Consider the following 22,138-nt stretch of genomic DNA (forward strand, 5'->3'; position numbering starts at 1 on the left):
ATATTCTTCTTTGGAATATAAAATTAAAACCCAATGTTGTCATTTAAAAAAGTAAAAAACTTAAAAAATGATAAGGATAAAATATATTTAAAAAAATATTTTTTTAAGAAAAACGTTGTTTTAAAAGCGACTTGTAACCATGTAAAAAAATATTTGCAAAAAAATTTATACTTTTTGAAATAATGAGTGTTCAATGATAAAAAAATCACCCGGTATACATAAACAGGTTTTCTATTATCAGCTATTCATTAATATCAAATTTATTACCATTAAATATTTAATACCCATTAAATAATCAATAATTCTGCTTCCATGAATACATTATTATGTAAGATAGGATTGTTCTATTTTTTTTTTGTGTGTGTGATCGCCGTCGTCGCAAAATGTTCTTTCTTGTAATGACACCAGATTTTTGTATTAAATTATAATATTTATAATTAAATTGCGTGGGCGTCTTATATTATTTATGACGTATTGGCGTGAAAATTCACATATTATTAAATATTAATATATTATCATATTATATTGTGAGCCGTGTGCATTTTTTAATGTTTATATTTTAATTAGATGTGGCCAGTCTGCGCACCAACTAATTGTGAATTTCCATTCATCTTTACTTACTATAGCCTATAGGCAGTCTTGTAAAGAATACTTTCATTTTGTACTCGGAATACATATTTAAATAAATGAGAACTAAAGTATTCAGAATACTTTTTTTCACAACTAGTTTTTGTCAGTTTTTGAATGGTTGGTAATAAACATTTATTAATTAAAAATTAAAAATACATTGTTATCATAAGTTATTTACACATTTTAACCACATATGAAACGGCCGATACGGGCCATACGGAATACAACACATTGGTGCTTATAAAAATAATCATATCATGGGCCAATATTATACTTCGTTCAAAGAATAAAATTAATGTTAATGATTTTCATGACAAAACTATTTTTCTGGATCGGAAAAATGTATTTTTTTAATGAATAAAAAATACAAATTAAAGTATTCAAATAATTTTATTCGAATACTTTTGTTTGTCGTGAAGTCCGGTTCCACTGAACACGGGTGACAACTAGACTTTAAAGGCTGGGTGCTATCTAATCCTATACTATAAAATGAACAATTTATTATAATATAAACAATGATATAATGATAGTCGACTGTATAATTTATTTTTATCTCTTTTGAATAATTAATAAAATACAAAAGTTGACTTAATGCTATGTTAGTCCTATCACATATTCACATCACATAACAACATAAATAATAATAAATGAGCATGGAACGTGATATTGAGTTATCAAATAATAACAATGATAAGGTATGATACGTCTGACCTGGTTACCGGCCGGTCGTTGCCCTGTACTGGTCGTGGTCGATGTATCTGCACCTGAGTACTAGAAAACGTGACGATCTACGACGGAGACACTACTGACCCAGTGCGACTAACATCGCACAGGTGAATTGATATATATAATAATTTGCGATCGCTAACCCTTCGCTAGAATGTGAACGTAAATTTCTTTTGTTCGAACGTGTAGAATATGAGCGTATGATCAAAAAATTCTTACAAAGCGAATGTCGTTTATTCGAGCGTGTAAGAACCGATAATGGCGGCACAACAAACGCGACGCTATGGACCAACGAAACCGGCGTTCGTAAACTGTGAGACGAAAAACACAGTGTTGGGTAAATTACTTTTAAAAAGTAATGGAATTACGTTACTCGTTACTTCATATATTTTTATTTAAATTACATTTGCGTTACCTAAAATTATTTTTATCACGTTACGTTACTTTGTCATAAATAAAGTAGTGCGTGGTAGTGCGTTACAAATAACGTTACTTTTTTTTTTAATCTCTGATAACAGTTATCATTTTTTTTTAACCATATTAACATCGTGGTAGCCGGTAGGTAGGTATATCAGTTTTAAATTCGTATCTATAGCCATATAGCCATAAAGGTTGATGGGTGGCTTACTCATAAGTCGTAAATCATAATTCGTTTTAATTAAATTTTATTTTTAAGCCGAACTCTTTTCTTTCTGATAATGAGAGTAATAACATTAATTCCTGGAATGTTTAATAATATTGTTAACTATTATCGGAATCAAAAGTAAATAAAATTGATTTTTAATTTTTCTGGAATATCTTATTAGCTTATTTTTGTACTACATTCAAAACTATTATTTTAATAAGTAACGTGGAAAAGAACGCATTAGTGCGTTACTGCATAGAAATTACTTTTAAAAAGTAATTGCGTTACAATTGCGTTACTGTAAGTAAAATGTAATGAAATTACTGCTGCGTTACTGAAAAAGAAATTGCGTTACAGTAATTTGTAATTTGCGTTACGTTACTACCCAACACTGGAAAAACAACATTTTGTACGGCGTGACGGAGATATAATGATTCTCGTATATGGTACGTCAGATGCATCAGTGGCGAACCCAGGGAGATGGACCCCGGGTCCGGACCCCCCCTTGGCTTATGTCATAGTTTTACTTTTATTTTTAAGAGTTTCCGTGAAATGTTCATCGAAATTTATTGATTAGTTTGATTATTACTTATTAGCTATTAGATTAGATTTTTACATTAGGTATTTTGTTGATAACACGTCGAATCCGATAATAATTAATTGACATACATTGTAAATATAAATTTAAAAAAGCCAAAAGGTGGGCAAGTGGATGTCGTTATGCTGTACAGTAGGTTACAAGTAAGTCACTGTATAATGGATGGTATTAAATTTGAATTCAATGATTTAATATCATTGTATAAGAAAAACGATTCTGAGCGGAGACGGTATGCATAGGTGCAAATATCGTTTGAGATTTGGGGGGGACTAATAGGGCTAATAGGGCTAATAGGGCCTTACTTTGATAATATTGAATAAGCTTAAAACAAAATGTAGGAAATGTTTGGGGGGGCTTAGGATAGACAAACTTATGAGGAATCTTGTATTACATTTTCAAATCTTAGATTTAAAAAGAAATTTTTTCAGGCATTTCTAACTCAAAATTATTTGCAAATTTTCGTCATTTTTACATATTTTGTCAATATTTGATTTTGATGCTTATAAAAAAAATTTGTAACTATGGACTTTTAATTTTTGTCATCTGCCATTCAAACAATATACTAGGAGCCTTCTATTAAATTTTCAAGCTTTTTTAACAAATAAAATTTTATTGATATTTATAGAAAAAAAACTAAAAAAAATGGAAACTCAAAATTTGATCAAAATTCATGACTGAAATCAAAATTTCATGTGCCTACAGTAATTTGTTTAAGAGTTACACCAAAAACCAAAATCAAATCGACTCAAATCTCGAAAACAGATTTTGCGTAAAAATTCCCGTTTTTCCTTAATTTTCAGTTTGTTTTTCACGGCGCTTTTGAAAACTACTGGGAAATTTTTACTTTTGACCCCCCAAAGTACCATTTAGATTCACTTTCCTATTAGAAAAGAAACTGTTGAAGAAAATCCAAGCACTTTTACTGTCCTAAAAGGTGATGACAGACACAAAAAAAAATTTAAAAATTTAAAAAAAACACACATCATTGTAAAATTAATACGTTTATCTTTCCACTCAGAATCTAAAATGTAAATAATATTATTGTTTTTTTTTATTGGTCTTAAGCTCGGCAATTTGTGTTTATTAAGAAATGAAATGTATGTATATAATCAGGAAAAGGACAGAAAAACAGTAGCTAAATACATTTTTTTGGACCCCCCCCCCCCTTGAATAAATCCTGGTTGTGCCACTGAGCTGCATACAACGGTAGATAATGTAAACATGAATAATATGTCATACTGCGCAATGGCGACAATACCCTCAAAACACGTGACGAGTTAAGACATAAAAACAACGGCGCTAACGCGAACGTTTTGTTCATGCAACGCATGTGTGTACTGGTATTGTGCGAAAACGGCAAAAAATCATTTAATTCAAGTTTAATATACTCTACAGTAGAGCGACATCCACTTCCCCACTTTTTTATTCGTTGCTATGGTGATAGACAAAGCGTTAGAAATTAAAATAACATTTTTAGCGGATTTCTGTAATTTTTTGGTAGTATTTCCCGTGGCATTAAGTAACTATTAAGAAAATCAAAAAACTACCACTTTAAAGTACCATATTGATACAATTTTCTAAAAGATAAGATACTCTATGTTAAAATAGAAGTACTCCTTCTGGTAAAAAATTGTGTATACAGGATTAAAAAAAAAACAATAATATAAACACTATTGTAATACCACAGGATCCCTCACTCCGCTTAGAACAATTTTTGTAATTTTGTTGTAATTTATAATATTGATTCAATATACAGGCTATAATAAAATAAAACAAAAATATAAAATATCCAGACCGACAAACAGTCTCCGCTCAGAATCATTTTTCGTATACAATAATATTATGATAGCATTGAATTCAAAGTTAATACAATCCATTATACAGTGACCCTCATGTAACCTACTGCAGTACATTACAGCGACATCAACTTACCTGCTTTTTATATTTACTTTTACTTTTATAGTAACTATATAGTAACTACTAATATATTATAAAAATATATTACGGTCATAATTTGGTTAATGTCAATGCTATTAGCCAAGAATCTTGGCTAATGTATGATTCTTCGTTTATAAATATGAAATATTAACTCTGTCACTATCCAGATAATGTTAAAAATTATTTATTAAATATAGGAAGAGTTTTTGTTAAGTTTCTGTATAGGTACCTAACTATCTGTAGGATCAATGTATGATAAGAATAAAGCTTCGGACCGGTGGAGTAATAGAGTATATAATAAGTGATAAGTAATAATTTCTTACATGACTTATATTAAGTAACGATAAAGTAAAAAATATATGGGTTTAGTATTCTAGGTAGATAGGTATAGTATCTTAATTATTGGACGACATATTTGTTGTAGGCGGATTAAGTTTGGGCAAATTTTTAAAAATTACAATATTTTTTTGAAATGCACCCCCCCCCCCCCCCCCCCCCTTGAGCACGCCCATTTCACTGATTATAATTTAAAAATGTATTAAATGTATTAAAATATTACCGAATTGTACATTCTTCTGTTTAAAGCAATTCACTGGAAATTTATAAATATAAATATATAATTTACAGATGTACTATGACTAATGTTATGAATTTTGATACAAATATTAACTTTCATTCTCTCTCTTTTTTTTTAGATAAAATTAAGTAATATTTATATTTATACAATAGTACAATACAATAAGTAAAGTTGATAGCTAATATATATAGGTACATAACATGAAAATGCGTGAGGAGGGAGGCCCACCAGTGTGGATACCCTCTAACTAGGATCTTGGGGTAGAGAATTTAATTTTTTTTTAATTAATGCAGGTCGGGATTCAGAAGATCTTGACACCAGTGTCTTTATAATCGACGTGGGGGTGAAACAGTTGTTCTTATGCCCGTTTCCTTTTTTAAAATAATAACACCGATTTTCTGCCAATCATTTCATTTGTTTATTTTTATGGAAGTTTTTATTTATTTACAATACAGTGGTGGTACACCAGCACGACAGCCAGGCTGAAAAGCGCGTTGCCACGTTCGGCGTACTATCACGACGGGCTAATGACACCGTCCTATTAACAATGTCAGGAATATAATTCGAGGGATTATACAATTTAGGGAACGAGGTCGACCATAGGTAGTGCCTTGCTGTCAATAGCGACTTCTACCCTTAACCGGACCCGGGAACGGCAGACTCTCATTAGTTATCGAGAGAGGATAAGGAAATTCTGCTGGTTGAGAGTCCGAATCCGGCCGGATTGCGAGTGGCTGCGCTGGTGTGCCCCAGGTACGTGGCCAATATCCTCTGACGTGGTGGGTGACATCGCAGGCATCTGGTAGATTCTCACGAAATACCCCTAAAAACAGTATGCTTTGTGCCACTGCCTGGCGCTCGGGCACCCAGTGCACCTCTCAACACAGGATGCGGTCCGTCACCAGGGCGCGGAGGGAGTCGAACTTGCGATACATGGCTAAGGGTCTAAGAAACCACCAAGTTACGGCCTCGTGCTTCTCGTCACACAGTGGTTACTGAATACCCATATTTGGATACGGGAAACAAGGAACCATGGGGTTCCGTTTACAACTGGCTTAAGGCCGGAGGCATAAGGCCGTCTCAGAGTCTCCCATCGTCAATCCGGAGGGCTGATGGCACTTTCAACGACTCTCTTGAGGAAACCGGGGAAAGAGTTTTGGAAATCCTGGTTCCGGGAGATACGTCCGATGGTGAAAGCCCAGAACAACAAGAAATCAGGGAGGAAACGGGTGTCAGAGTTGAGTCCTTCGACCCCGAGACGGGCGAGAACGGGCCCATACCTCTGTGCGAAGTTGAAGAGGTGAAAAGGACCATCTGGCGCATGGACGACAAGAAAGCCCCGGGAGCCGACAGGATAATTGCGAAAATTCTCCGCCAAGCATGGCTAGTCATCGCCGAACACACAACACGTGTGTTCAACAACTGCCTCAGTGCTAGAAAATTTCCGAATCACTGCAAACTAGTGAGACTGGTCGTGAACCTAAAATCGGTGGACAAAGATCCCAAGGAAGCAAAATCCTACCGACATAAGTCTGCTCCCGGACGTGTCGAAGGCCCTTGAACACGTTATCATGGAAAGGATCCGAGCCGACACGGACCCTCTCATGTCTCAAAGGCAGTTTGGGTTTACGAAAAACCTTTCGACAGTCGACGCTATGCTTCACGCACTCAACTGGTCGGGAGACAGGTCGGAGAGGCGCGTAATAGCCGTTTTCCTGGACATTTCGGGCACCTTTTATTGCCTATGATGGGCACAGCTAGTTAAGGACATGCGAAACGCTGGATGCCGCAGTGGGCTGATCAAACTGACGAAAAGTTACTTGGACGACCGTAGTGTGACGACCGTACTGTGACGAAAACTTTGACAAAAGGTTACCCGCAAGGGTCGCAGTACGGACCGGACCTTTGGAGGCAGGCCGTGAACCCTCTACTGTCACCAGATCCGCATACAGGTACTGAGCTGATTGCGTATGTGGACGATCTTGCGTTACTTATTTCTGGTAATACCCGTGCTGAGCCGTGGTAATGAACTACGTAGAAGAGCATCGCTCTGGGCGAGACAGCGCAAACTCACCTTCTCCGCGGCAAGTCGCAGACCCACGGGCTAAAAGGAAAACTGTCCAGGCCGTTTCTGGATCTGCTATTTGGAGGTGTTAAAATCAAACCAACAATCGGGGTGAAATACCTCGGCGTTACGTTTGATATCAAAGGCAAATTTAGCGACCACCTGACGGAAAAAGTTAAGTGCTCTGCAGACTGACAGGAGTTGCAAAAACTCAGTGGAGACTCAATAAGGAAATTACTAAGAGCCTGTACAAAACGGTGTTCATTCTGCAGATGAGCTATGTGGCCTCGGTGTGGGCCCCGAAGTGCATGACCGACGGGCACCACCGAGGAAGGGCTAACAGTACCCAGAGAGACCCGCTGAAGGCAATTACGGGTGCGTATAACACCACATCCACGATGGCGCTGCAGTTCTTAGCCGGAGTACCCCCTCTCGACTTGGAACTATTACGGATAGCCAGGGTCGAGAAGGGCAGGATCGCGGTAAGGAGAGGCGCTATGACGATGAAAATCACTGAGGCTAGGAAGGTCCAATACGAAAAAAACACCCTTGACCTCTAGCAAAGCAGGTGCATCGCCGCTGGAAAAGGGAGGTGGACGGCGAAATTGTTCCCGGGCGTCAGGCGTCGGCTCGCCCGTGAGTGGTGCAAGATGGACCACTTCACGTCCCAACTGATGTTGGGCCATGGGAGGTTTAACTTCCAACTCCACCGGATCAAACTTACAGGCGACGCAGCTTGCTAATGCGGATCCCTAAACGGAACCGTGGAGCATCTGCTGGTTGAATGCCCACTTGTAAACCAGCAAAGAAAAACTCTCATACGTGCAAGCGGTCGGTGTGGACTGGCATGCGATTTAGAGTTCATGACTAGCACCGAGGTCGTGTTCCAGGTGCTAAGGACGTTCGCTCACGACACACTTGGGCGCTCTGATGTAGGGTTACCTCGGTAGGCGCACTAGTGATATAATTAAAATTCCAGTTGCGGGGCCCTGTAAATACTTTACAGCGGCCAAGGAAGAGAGGGATAATCCTTCTAATCCGCACGAGAGTAAATATCAGAGTGAGGAATAATCGGGAGCGAGAACGAGAATAAAAATGTAATCCCCCTCAACCTTGCGACGTACCGATGAGGACGTTGAGTCGGTAATCAAACGAAAGGGTTGGACCAAGCAACCGCGTGCAGGTACCTTGAACAACCCACCCGCGGACTTCTAGCCACATGCCGGTTCACTACCACTCAAAACGCGATCGAGAGCTCGCATCAGAGATGTGGGTGACCAGGTGCGAGTAGCAACGCCTGACCAGCCATCTGCTGCCAGCCACCAAAAAACCCGGGAACAACCCGGTGCGGGAACGGCAATCCGCGCGTAAAACCATACCGCTGAACTCAAAGGCAGTATCGAGGACAGACGTAAAAGTCTACCCCGATACCTGCGCTAGCGGGAACTAGGTCGTTGTGAGTACTTGGATTACGGAATCCAAAATCTCATTTCTCGGGAATCAGAGAGAGCCCTGCTGTGAAAACGGTACTCTGATTAACTATGGACCATGCGTCTGACAGCCAGGCGCGCCCTTGGTTGTTCCTGGGCCCGCGTGACTGCCGCGCTCCCGGTACGTATGTGGATGGCCTTGTGGAAGTAGCGCCTTAGTCACACGGGAAGTACTTGACCCGGGTTGTTATCTGGCGCCGCCGACGCTTCTCGCGAAACTCATGAAATACCCGTAAAAACGGTATGGTTTGGGCCACTGTCTGGAGCTCGGGCGCCCAGTGCACGCCTTAGCGCGGGATGCGGTTGTTGTCACCAAGGTGCGGAGAGAGTCGAACTTGCTATACATGGCTAAGGGTCTAAGACACCACCAAGTTACGACCTCGTACATCCCATTACAAAGTGGTTAGTGAATCCCCATATTTGGATGCCATAGGCCCAGATAAGTTTTAGCATTGATTTGAATATTAATAATTTGTTGTCTATAGAGAGATCGGACTTAAGGATAGGCCGATTTACATTCTTAAAAAATAAAATCTAGTTATTGAAATAAAAACTATATTGCATAGTGATAGTAAGGTACTATAAACTCACTACTCCCAACACATATTAATAAAGTTATTTATCAAGCAAATTTTTATTTAGAACAACTAATGACACAGATTGTTTCATATTTTGTGTTTTAAGGTATATTAATGAAATGTTCAAAAGCGTATAGATATTTTTGTTACCAATTATTAGTTATGTAAACTCCGTTAACTGGGGGAGGTAGCGTCATTGGTCTATGCGGTCGGGTAGCTCAGTGGTAGAGCAATCGCCCAGCAAGCGAGAGACTCGGGTTCGATTCCCGGTCCGGCGGCTAGATTTTGACGTTATTTCCCTGGAGATAGTTAACATAAATCAGAAGTGGGATTGGTGACCAAAGACGCGGTGTTGTGAAGGACCTGGACTTGGTCCACCAGAGGTCGTGCAGCGATGATCGCGTTGTGATACGGGTCATGCGCTCTGGTGGTCAGGTGGTGAAGTAACAGTCGCTGTGGGCGACGTTAAGGACCGGCGACGATCGAGGGCGATCGTGGGCGCCAGGATGGTCGAATGTAAACTCCGTTAACTGGGGGAGATAGCGTCATTGGTTTATGCGGTCGGGTAGCTCAGTGGTAGAGCAATCGCCCGACAAGTGAGAGACTCGGGTTCGATTCACGGTCCGGCGGCTAGATTTTGACGTTATTTCCCTGGAGATAGTTAACAGTTAGTAGACATGGCATTATTTCAATACAAATATATTTGTCCATAATTGCCTATTTTCTATTTTTTGACACAGAATAAATAAATAAAATATAATATACAATTCGACAAAATGTATTGTTAATAATAATTACACCTTGTAATTTAAAATAAATGTATTCAAATGTTACCATAATCACAAACGTGCATTGTATTCACTGTAAATTTATAAACATAAATATTTTATTTTTGGATGTAATGACTAATTATATGAAATTTAATAAATATTAAATAGGTAATTCTCATAAAAATTAATAGAAACAAATATTATTTTCATTCTTAAAAAATAAAACCTAGTTATTGAATTCAAAACAATATGTTAAAATGTCAATGGATAGGTAGGTACTTTTAACTCACTACTCATATAGCACACAATTATAATTACAATGCTTAATCCCAATACTGTATATTTTAAATTTTAACTGGCAGTAATATTTTTTATTTTTAATGAAATTTCAAGAATTATACCCCTCAGGTCTTGCAGTTACAGCTTGTATTATATTAACTCCTACACGTTTGGAAAGTTGGAACAATAGGCATTTGGATAAATGTTTACTGCAAAACTGCAAAACAGTAAACCAAATTACCTTACTCCTTAGTGAAGTATTACAAATAATAAAAATAATAAATAATGTAAACTGTAAACCATGATTGTTATTATCTAAAAACCGGGATAAAAGATATAAACAAGCTCTTTCCACTCACAATTCGATCTTCAGCTTATATTTCTTGTGCAATTAACTTATATTATATTATATTAAAATATCGTGGTTTATATTGTTACTCACTGTTCTTAAAACAATACATTTCCGGGTTATTTAAATCATCTATAAATCAAGTAAAAAATAATTACAAATCTTTGTTATTCAAATAGCTGCCTTTTTCACTGTCTTGTTAGATACATTATATAAACATAATATATGATTATACAAACACAACTATAGTTTATAATATAGTAGTATAAAACAATAATTGCTAGGTAGTTATAATGTTGTATAATATGTAAATAATTATAAAATAGTAAAGAATTATGTTTACCGCCAGCATTTAAATAACTCATACTGTCCTTGAAAAATGCCTTCAGCATATTATTATCTAGAAATATAATATTTGAGTGTTCATTATATTTTTTAACATTTAAAATTTATAACATCCAGATATATTGTATTATTATAACAATATATCAACAAAATTTAAAATGTTATACACGGTGTAACAGATAGAACTGACTTTTGGAATAACTTTTGTTTTAATCAATATTTAAAATTTTTTTTTTTGATATATAATTTATAGCCACTTGCGCTACACGTGTAATAAAAAAATTATTTTTATTTTTTAATACCTACCGAAAATGAAAAATTTTAAATTTGATTTAAATTTTTTTGAATAAATTCAAAATAGACAATTTGAGAATCTGATTATAAGAACTATTTGGATGGTAAAAACATTTATCTAAATCAAGTAGTTTATTTTTTAAAATTTTTTTAAATATCAGTATTTTTTTGAATTATTTATTAAATTAATTTGGAACGCTATAACTTTTTTAAAAATATTATTTTGGGAAATTTGCTAACATGGGTATATTTCTAAAACTATTTACTATTCCTACTAATCCTTCTTTCTGTTACACTCTGTATAGCCAATAAAATATTTATGACACAGATAAGTCTAGCTATACATTTTTAATAATTTTTTTTACAATTCTATAATATATTATTTAGACCACTATTTATTTTCAACTCATTATATTCATAGGTGTATGCAGTGCGCACGGGTGGTGATGGGTGTGCCTGATATTTTGTAATTGGATCCCTAAAACTCAAGTTCCAGAGCATAGGGGCAGTGATGTTATCTAATATTACTAGAATAAAATATATTTTTTTTATAAAATATGTGGTAAAAAATGAATCTTGTTTCGTGATAAGAAAAATAATTAAACGTTACGGTATTTGTGCTGTGTGGCATGGGCAGGAAGTGAGCTATTTCAGTCGTGGGACTGAAATTTGCAAATTACCTTCCAACACGATTCACCTATACTATTTTTTGTCACGCCTGCTGATTCTGTAAGGCGTTGCAAGTGTCAAACTAAATGCCTTTGGATTTGTGAACTGGTAAGATTTTCAATACAGTTATTTGACCAAATATAGTTCTAAAATGTTATCCAATAATAATCAATGTCAATAATATGTAAACAAAAAAATGATGGTTTATTGTGTGTCAAGTAAATTTAGCTTTGTGTATTGAAAACTAAAAGGTAGACTATGACACTTCACGGATCTAACTGAATTTATTAACGAACATTTTATGAAAATCAGTCGAAAACTGACGTTTTGCTTTATTAGTGAATTACGCTTGGCTTCGCTCGGACTCAAATTTATCTATCTTTCTATCGTGTACCGTTTTGTTTCAATTGAAATATATAGGTAATACACACAATCACAAACTTTATGATTTTTCATATTTTCTTAATTTTGGACATAGGAAATATTTTTGATGTTAGCACAAACAACAGGAATATATTTAAAAAATTCATAAAAGCAGACGTAAATTCAATACCATTATAACATGATGTCAGCACACAATTTTTTTTCTCTCCCTGGCCCACATGCCACATAGACAAAACGCTTTTAGATCATTTTTTTATACATTTATTTGATAAATCTTAAAGTAAAATCATAAATTTTTTTTTGTTTACGGCTTTTTAGACCACACATCCAAACATAACTGCCTCCATCCTTTACGATTTTGTGATGATATAATATGCCAATCTTCATCCGGGTAGAAATCTGTTACATCCTTTTTGAAACAATCTTCCATCACATTTGGGGTCTTCCTAGTGGTCGTTCCCTTCTTGCATTCTCTTGTAGGACCGTCCTTATCATAGCATCAAGTTTCCTACACACATGACCTGCCCATTCCAATCTTTTTCTTTTTACATTCTTTACTACACCCGGTTCGTTGTACAGGTTACATAACTCCTCATTGTGTCGTTTACACCATTTCACTGTTTGCTGGTCACGACATGGTCCATATATCCTTCTTAATATTTTTCTTTCAAAAGCCTTCAATTTTGAGTCTTCACTTTTCCTTACAGTCCAACATATCGCTCCATACGGTATTATAGATCTTATTAGTGTGATGTATAGCTGAACTTTTAGTATCTTTGAGAGTGTTCTTGACTTAGAGAAGTTACCCAATGCGTAATAGCACTTGTTACCCATTTGGATCCTTTTAAGTATCTCATATTTCCATTTTGTTTGATTGGGTGATCATTATCATTAAATTCTGATATTTTTTTGAAACTATAAGACGATAACTTTAAAAACTCTTCTTCTTGTCTTCCATTCTGCCGTCTACTTACTTCCATATATTCTGTTTTCTCCTCGTTAATTTCCATGCCCACTCTTTTTGCCACTGTTATAAGTCTTTCGCATAGACTTTGCACTGTATTTATATTATTCCCTAGAAGCAATATGTCATCTGCATATGTTAAACGACTTATTGATGTTCCATCGAGTTTCTCCCCTTCAACTGGTGAGATATCATCAATCTAACTACTTTTTCCAGTAATAAATAAAAAAATAATTGGGATAGTGCATCACACTACCGTAGGCCTATATTCACCAGAAACCCCTCTCGATAGTGCATTACTTTCACTTTTACCATGGTCCTGTTTAAAGTGGCCTTCACTAGTCCTATACGTTTTTGTGGAATGACGAAATGTTCTAAAATTGTGAATATACTTTCTCTTTTGATACTATCATTTTTGAAGTCTACAAAAACGTATAGGACTAATGAAGGCCACTTTAGTGTATGTAGTTATTGATTGAATTCCCCGGTTTTTTAAGATAGTTGTCTTAAATTAATATTTGGTCTATTGTGGATTTATCTATTATTTACTCATAACCTAACCTATAATATTTTCCGCCAAAGGATTGATTCTATCTAGAATACGATAGAATTTTATAAGTCATATTCACTTAGGCAATACCTACCTCTTAGTTGTTACATTCTTTTTTATCATCTTTTTTGTGTATAGGGCAAATTAATGACATATTCCAATCTTTAGGGATCTCTTCAATATTCTATATTTCGCCAATTAGTTTATGAAGCATCTCAATCATTGTTTCATCAAACATTTTAGGATTTTGCCTTGTATACCATCTTCGTCAGGTGATTTATGATTTTTAATCTCTAATTTGTGACTTAATTTCTTATACTGTAGGTATTTCATATCTGCAATTATTGGGTTGTTTTTGTATATATTCAAAGGTTTCTTCAGGGTCTCCTTCATTAAGCACCTGTTCAAAATATTCTGCTCATATTTCTGCCATTTCCATCTTTGTTATTATCAGCTCTCCATTCTTATTTCTTATTTCCATATCCTTTATATCCTTTCCTTACCCCATTCACTTTCTGGTATAATTGTATACTTCTGTGTGCTCTGTGATCTAATTCTGCCATTTCTATAATTTTATTCCTATACTTCCTTTTTTCTCCTCCACATATATTATGGGCTTATTTTCTTCTTGTAGTGTATTTAATTCCATTAAGTTGGTTTGTTGCATCCGTTAACCATTTTAACCTCGCCTCGTTTCTTATTATTATGGCTTCTTCGAAAACTGTGTTAAACCAGGTTTCCTTTTAGCTTTCTTTTGTTTTCCGATGATTTCCTCTGATGTCATTAAAATAATGTTTTTATAAATTTCCAACGGGATTCAACGGTATACTCTCATTAATATCTGTTAGTTGTGTTAATTTCCTCACTTCGGCTCCAAAAATTCTACAAATCTCTTCATTCTTGAGCTTTGCTATTTCATATTTGACACAGTTTAAATTATGAATCTGTTGTCTCGCCTTCATCTTGATATTGAGATTCCCAATAACCAAGTAGTGGTCCGAGTCACAATCTGCCCCTCTATATACTCTTACATCATTAACATTATTTGTAAATCTCTCATTCACTAGAATATGGTCAATTTGATTGGTGATCTGACCTTATGGGTAAACATTGTGCTCATTATCTTGGATCCTTTGCCAGTTGCAAGGTCTATCAGTTACATATGATAATCATTTGTTGTTTGGTATAAGCTATGTTTCCCTATAGTAGGTTTAAGGAACTGTTCTTTCCCTATCTTCGCATTCATATAACCTAGCATAATTCGTATTTTGCTATGTTTATTCTCAACAAGATATCTTCTACCTCTACGTACAATTCTTCTTTTTCCTCTTGTGACTTCTCCTCCGTTGGTGCATGTACATTTATAAATACCACATTAAAAACTTGGCCTTACAACCAAGATAGGAATTCTATGGTTGACAACTTTGAACTCCTTTATCGTATGCACTACGCTTTTGTGTACTGCAAAACCAAACTGTCGTCTTCCATTGCACTTGCCATACAAAATAGTGGTATGATTTATGTCTATGGTTCCTTCAGCACTCCATCTACATCAGTATCTTGACTTTATATTTCTCAATTTCTTTAATAACACTTAGAGCTATTCCAGGTTGGAACTTTGTCCACACATTCCATGTTTCAAAAAGTAAATCCTGTTTCCTGTGTCCGTTCGTTTTTCCATCAAATCTATATTTCCAAGACTTTTTGCTTTTTGGCTCCTGAACAAAGGTTTTTTACGAAGACGGGTTGTTAGCCCGCCGCTCAATCTCCAACTTGGAGGACCAGTCCACACCAAACTCATTAAAGTCAGTGTGGGGCTCGGAGCCCTTGCTTTGCCATACCCGTAACACTGTGAAGTGCTTCCCCTAGGAGAGAACGCTGAATATTAATTTAAATAATAATAAAATATAAAACCCTTAAAAAAATTATCACTATAATTTTTGTGATAGATGATTTTACTCTCAGATAACTCAAAAATCATTAAAACCGATTTTTAGATGACAGCTCTGTGAGAGAAAATAAATATTGCATTGACATCCTCTTAAGAGTAGTATTTATCATTCTGTGTTTACATAAAATATATACAGAATTAAGAAAGCAAATCATAATAGTAATAACTGTAATTGAGTTCATATAATTAATTGATTTTAAGATTTTTTTTAGATTCTGAGCGGAGCGATAAATTGTAGCCACATAGGAGATTCAATATAATAATTGTAAAAACTCACTGATGGCAGAAGTGTAGTTTACATTCTTTGAATGATTTTCAAATTGTTCAATATTCACTAGGATAATCAATTTTTCAAGACAATCATCAGCACACGTGAGTTACCGCAAAAACGCATGAAATAAAAATTAGTTGTTTAATATAAATAAATTATTATTTATAATAGACGTTATACGGCAACTCCATATGAGGTAACACCTGCTATGAGCTCTAAGATTTTATACATAATAAATAGATATATAACAAGAGAGGGATAATATGTAGATCAATATTCGTCGTAGACTAGATCTGTGGGTACTCTATCCAGTGACAGAACACGCCAATTCTATGATGTTCGTATATTTTTTACGATAATTCATTTTTTAAAGTGAGTTATGAGCATTTTTTATATATTATATACGCAAATTTTTGTTTAATAGTTTCAATAGTGTGCTGTTGGTATTGATATTAGAGTGAACTGACATTTATCGAGGGTCGTTATGTTTAAAATACAATATTTTACAACTTGTTTTGTTCATTGCTTATAACGAATAAAACAAATGTTTAAAACAGTGTAAAATCCAAGTGAATACTATGTTTTTTTTTTGGTTTATTATTAATAATAGGTTATCCTTCTGAAAAAAGTTTGAAAAATTTTATTTATTTAATAAATAAATAAATTTAAAAAGTTTTTGTTTATATTTAAAATATACATAATATAATGGCCACATAAAACATCCATTCAGAAAAATATTTAAAATTCATTTCAAATACTTCTAAGATTGAAATAATGTAATAAAGAAACAGTGAAACATATAAATATTAGGTAGTACACGACATATTAGCATATAAGTAAATAACATATTCAATTTAAATTAAGTTATTTTAAATGTAAGTACTGTTTGAAACATTATTTTTAACTTTTCAAAACTCAAACAATTTATTTTGTTTTAAACATCGCTTTACTAAACAGAAAAAACAATTTTAAACATAAAATACAGTTTTTTCTGTGAAATTGCATGTATCCGTGTATCTACAGTTTTTTTTTTTAATTACAACGAAATAACAAAATTCGCTATGTGAGAAATGGAGTGAATATCCAATCTCGTAAAAATATGAAATAAAAATTTAATTTGATTTGCTTGAAGACATTTTTTTTTTTTTTATTGATAAAGATAGACAAAATTATGAATAATCTTGTATTACGTTTTAAAATCTCAGATTTAAATAGGAAAATTTATATGAATTTCTAACTCAATATAATTTCCTATAATTGTATGTAAAATATGATGGAGATAGGACTTTTGTGAATAAGGAATTAGGCCTACGAAATGTTTGAAACGATTTTTTGCTCTCCAGAAAAGTTGTCATTTTGGAGTTAAGTGATTTGCGAATTAGGTTGATGAAATGATAAGTCGGTATTATCAAAGAAGAAACCAGTAACCATAGTTGAAGCTTGAATAATATTGTATTATATTTTCGAATCATAAATTTAAAAAGGAAATTTTTTATGAATTTCCAACTCAGAATAATTTGCAAATTTTCTTCATTTTTAAATTATTTTGTCAATATTTGAACTTTAAATGCTTATAAAAAAAAATTGTGACTATGGATTTTTAATTTTTTTCATCTGCCTTTGAAACAATATATTACGATTCTTAAATTAAATTTTCAAGCTTTTTTAACCAAAAAATAAAATTTTATTGATATTCATAGAAAAAAAAAACTAAAAAAAATGGAAACTGAAAATGTCCGTAAAGAGTTTAAAATAAATCAAAATATTTGGAAAATGTTGTGGTTTATAGATAATGCTAATGATATAAACATTCAGTCCACATTTCATGTACCTACGGTCATTTATTTAAGAGTTGCACCAAAAACCAAAATCAATTTTCTCGAAAACAGATTTTGCTTAAAAATTCCCGTTTTTCCTTAATTTATCTTTTGTTTTTCACGGTGCTTTTGAAAACTACTGGGAAATTTTTACTTTTGACCCCCCAAAGTACCAACTAGATTCACTTTCCTATCAGAAAAGGTACTGTTGAAGAAAATCCAAGCACTTTTACTGTCCTAAAACGTGATGACAGACACAAATATAAAAAAAATATATAAAAAAACACACATTATTGTAAAATTAATACATTTCTCGTTTCACTCAGAATATAAAACCGTCCTCTTAAAAACGCATTCAAATATATAATAAAATTATAATTATAAAAATGAAAAGAAAAAGCACAGAAAAGATTGTATACATACTTTTAATAAATAGATTATTATTACTCTAAACTACTTACCAAATTGCTTTGCAAAACAGTAGTTTAAATATCCAAATTCATCTATACATGTAAATTATCAAATGTTTATTGTTAATTTATGATTACTTTACTATAATACCAAATTAAATACTAAATGATTGATTAATTACAATATTTTTTTTCTATCTTGTACATACTTGAAAATCCAACTTCCATTAAATTAGCTGTTAGTCATTTATAACAAACAAAATATAATATTAAAAAATGTGGGCAAGTGAATGTTGCTCTGCTGTACAGTATGTTACAAGTGGATCAATTTATAATGGATGGTATTAAATTTGAATTCAATGATATAATATCATTATTCATTGTATAAGAAAAACGATTCTAAGCGGAGACTAGGTATGGCAGACTAGGTATAGGACATATTATATACTCATATCTATCGTATTAAATAAAAATTGACCTACGAGTATAATATCCACTATAATATACACAGGAATATCGCAATATCCATTAGGCATTAGGTACTTATAACGCGTTATACATCACCAACAAACTATGATACTATCATAGATATATAATAGTATACTTTAGAAGTTTCAAGTACCCATGAATAATATTATACAATCATAACAAAATAACCAAAAAAGTTGTTCTAGGTATTTTAATATGTAATTTCGTCCAAATTTGAACTTAAAATGACTACTGTGCTTGTGTATTTTTTAGATTTTTGGTAACAGGATTAACTAATCACGCAGAATCTTGTTTTAAATTTTGAATCCTTAGATATAAATGTTGAACCTTTTATACATTTCTAACTACAAAATAAATATTCAATTTTAAATTTGATAAATTTTGTCAAAATTCGATCATTAAATGCTTATAAAAAAAAATTGTACCTATGTATTTTTAATATTTTTCAACTGCTATTGTAACAATACATCAGAAGCCTTGTATTAATTTTTACACTTTTTGGCCCAACATATAAAATTTTATTGATATTTATAGGAAAAAAAATTTAAAAAAATTGAAAACTGATAATATCCGTAAACAGCTCAAAAATAATCAAATTATTTTTAAAATTGTATGGTGTTTAGAAAATGAAAATATAAAAATTCAGTGAAATTTTCAAGTATCTACAGTTATTCGTATTTTACTTACAACAAAATAAGTAAATCGTTACATGAAAAATCTAGTGAATATCAAATGTTGTAAAAATATGAATTTCAAAAGCTCATAAAAATTTAATTTGATTTGCTTGAAGATATTTTTTTTTTGATAAAGATAGACAAACATTATGAATATTCTTGTATTATATTTTCAAATATTAGATTTAAAAAGAACAATTTTTATAAATTCATGTTTAAATTTTAAAATTAATTAATTAAATTCTAGGAATAAATCCTGTAACGTCTCACACGGTGGCTTACCCAGATTCGGCATGGAGCGTACGTTGACGAAAAACTTTGGTCGTCAACCTACAGCCGAGATTCGGAAATCGGAGCGTGTGGGATTTTTAAATAATAATAATAGAAATTGGGAAAGGCAATAATAAAATATAATTGATGAGTGAATTAAAGGTAAATTTATTTTAATCGTTATGGTAAAGAATAATAGTTAATTTTATGACCAAGAAAAGCCCACACCGGCATAAAAACTTGGCCGCAACAAAAAGGGTCACCTTGACAAAAAAAACCGGCCAAGGTGTAGTATAAATAATAATAATTATAATGATTCATTACCAAATTCTACGTGTGTGTCCGAGCATCGTCACCAGGACTTCCTCGGTAAGACGGTGTTTCTACTCGCTCATGTTGTCCTGCTGAGAGGCACAATAAGGTACGAGCGTCGGACGCGGGACATCACACGGAACAACAAAAACGATATTATATAATAATTGGGTAATGCATTTTAATTGGCCGGTATTCGTGTTACATGGGAATAAGTACAGATAATGTCATAGTGCCGGCCGGTTAAACTCGACCACGGGTACTAGGCAGCGGTGATAGTGTGTGTGTACGTCGACTATAATAATAATAATATGCATATCGGCGTTTTGTTTTGGGTGTGGGCCAGGGACTGGAACCTTTATGATTTTATCGGTTTGGGTTTAGGTTTCGGTTCTCAAAAACCGAAAATTTCGGTTTCGGTTTTCAAAAATATCAAATTTCGGTTTCGGTTAATACCGGTTCTAACCCTTATTATTTGACTTTTTTTTTTATCAATAAAGTACTATGTAAAAAATGAACATAATATTAATAACCTCTTTTTAGTGACAGGTATTTGTAATTAAGTGTAACTATTTCAGAATTTAGGTAATATTATAAAAAAATGAATTATTATAAAATTATAAATTAAAATAAATAAATACATTTTAATATTTAAAATAAATAAAAAATTATTACTAAAAAAACAAATAAGAATGAATTTTGAACTTGGGTGACCCATGTTTCAGTTTGATATAATAATTTATAACTTATATATAAGAATATAAATTTAAACAATATATACCGCGCTAATGAAGACGGAAGAACAGTTTAGTAGATTTGTCGTACAGAGCAAAGTATAGAGAAAAGAGTTAACGATACCCGCATTACGTTTATGTATTTAATATTATCAATGCAGGCATATTATTACTTATTAGTATGGTAACAATAAAATTTTAATTTATAATTTATATGATAACTTACTCTGAATTCTGAATCACTTTACTTTTATTATAAACGTCCAAATTACTATTATTTTCAGAAATTATACATCAGCTATTGTGAATTGCGATTCAATAATAACAAATACTATAAATCATTTATAGTATTTGATAATAGTATTGATATCGATTACATGGAAATTAGAATTTGGATTTTTGGTATTTCTTTTATGACAATTCTGTTGTACTTGTACACATAATAATATTCTTATTTTTTAGCATTGATAAACTTGTATAGGTCTACATTTTCTATAATTATTTATTATTACTAATAATTAGTTATTACTAACTTACACCATAGATAAAATATCTATTGGATTTTAGAACCGAAAAAAACTGAAAAAAACCGTAAAAACCTCTACCTCAAAATATAGGTTTCGGTTTCGGTTTCGGTTCCTAAAAAATGTATTTAAGGGTTCCGGTCCGGTTCCGGTCCGGTTCCGGTTCCCAATATTCAAAGAGTTCCGGTTCCAAAACCGGTTCTTTTCGGTACGGTTCCAGTCCCTGGTGTGGGCAGAGATGCCCGCGGGACGGAGAGCGCTATCGTATAATATTCAACATTATTATAATAATTGTTCATTTTCGACCGTCACAATCCTTATTTTATCCTTTTATTTGGTTCTATAATCTATTGCATATAATATTCACTAATCTGTGAATAAACTTATGTTGGATGGTAATTCTATCTGTAGTATTGATTTATTTAATACATCAGTAAAATAAATCATCATATTAACTGTAGGTGCATTGATATTTTTAAATTAAGTATTTGCACTAATTTTTATAATTTATATATTTCCATGATATTAAATGGGTAGGTAGTTACCTACTATACAGGGTGATCCATTTAAGTGGGTAGGTACACTAATTATCTCGAAAAGTATTAACTTTTTTTGAATTTTTTTTTTTTTAAACTTCTAGGTTTATGTTTTTCTAAAACCGTATAATATTTTAATTTTTTTCACCCTTATATTTATTAGTGAAACCACTATCAACTTTTGATTTTCAAATGGTAACATATAATAAAAATATCATGAATTAATAATCCCATTTTTATTGAGAATTTACGCGCTAACATTTTTATTTTTCGATGATTCGTTTGCTAGATACAGCTCCTCAAAATATTGGTGGTTTTC

At 33.0% G+C, this 22,138-nt stretch overlaps 1 protein-coding gene and 1 non-coding gene across 5 annotated transcripts in view; one reads left to right on the top strand and one right to left on the bottom strand.

Moving 5' to 3' along the window:
- The window catches only part of LOC107884021, a 32,339-nt gene that overhangs the window by 868 nt on the left and 9,333 nt on the right, over positions 1–22,138 (bottom strand). For 2 of the 4 annotated variants that reach the window (XM_016805295.2, XM_029488829.1), the window contains 7 exons: positions 18,490–18,516; positions 18,332–18,373; positions 16,060–16,116; positions 10,969–11,025; positions 10,719–10,757; positions 10,062–10,088; positions 5,077–5,109 (listed from right to left, as the gene is read on the bottom strand). In XM_016805295.2, the coding sequence (XP_016660784.2) occupies positions 5,077–5,109; positions 10,062–10,088; positions 10,719–10,757; positions 10,969–11,025; positions 16,060–16,116; positions 18,332–18,373; positions 18,490–18,516 (282 nt within the window). The remainder of the gene's footprint in view (positions 1–5,076; positions 5,110–10,061; positions 10,089–10,718; positions 10,758–10,968; positions 11,026–16,059; positions 16,117–18,331; positions 18,374–18,489; positions 18,517–22,138) is intronic. The other 2 variants (XM_029488831.1, XM_029488830.1) reach the window with 1 other exon arrangement.
- Positions 9,435–9,505, top strand: TRNAA-AGC. Its single transcript has one exon. It is a non-coding gene; the product is annotated as a tRNA-Ala (tRNA).

Source organism: Acyrthosiphon pisum, chromosome A1, assembly GCF_005508785.2.
Source record: "Acyrthosiphon pisum isolate AL4f chromosome A1, pea_aphid_22Mar2018_4r6ur, whole genome shotgun sequence".
Classification (NCBI taxonomy): Eukaryota; Metazoa; Arthropoda; class Insecta; order Hemiptera; family Aphididae; genus Acyrthosiphon; species Acyrthosiphon pisum.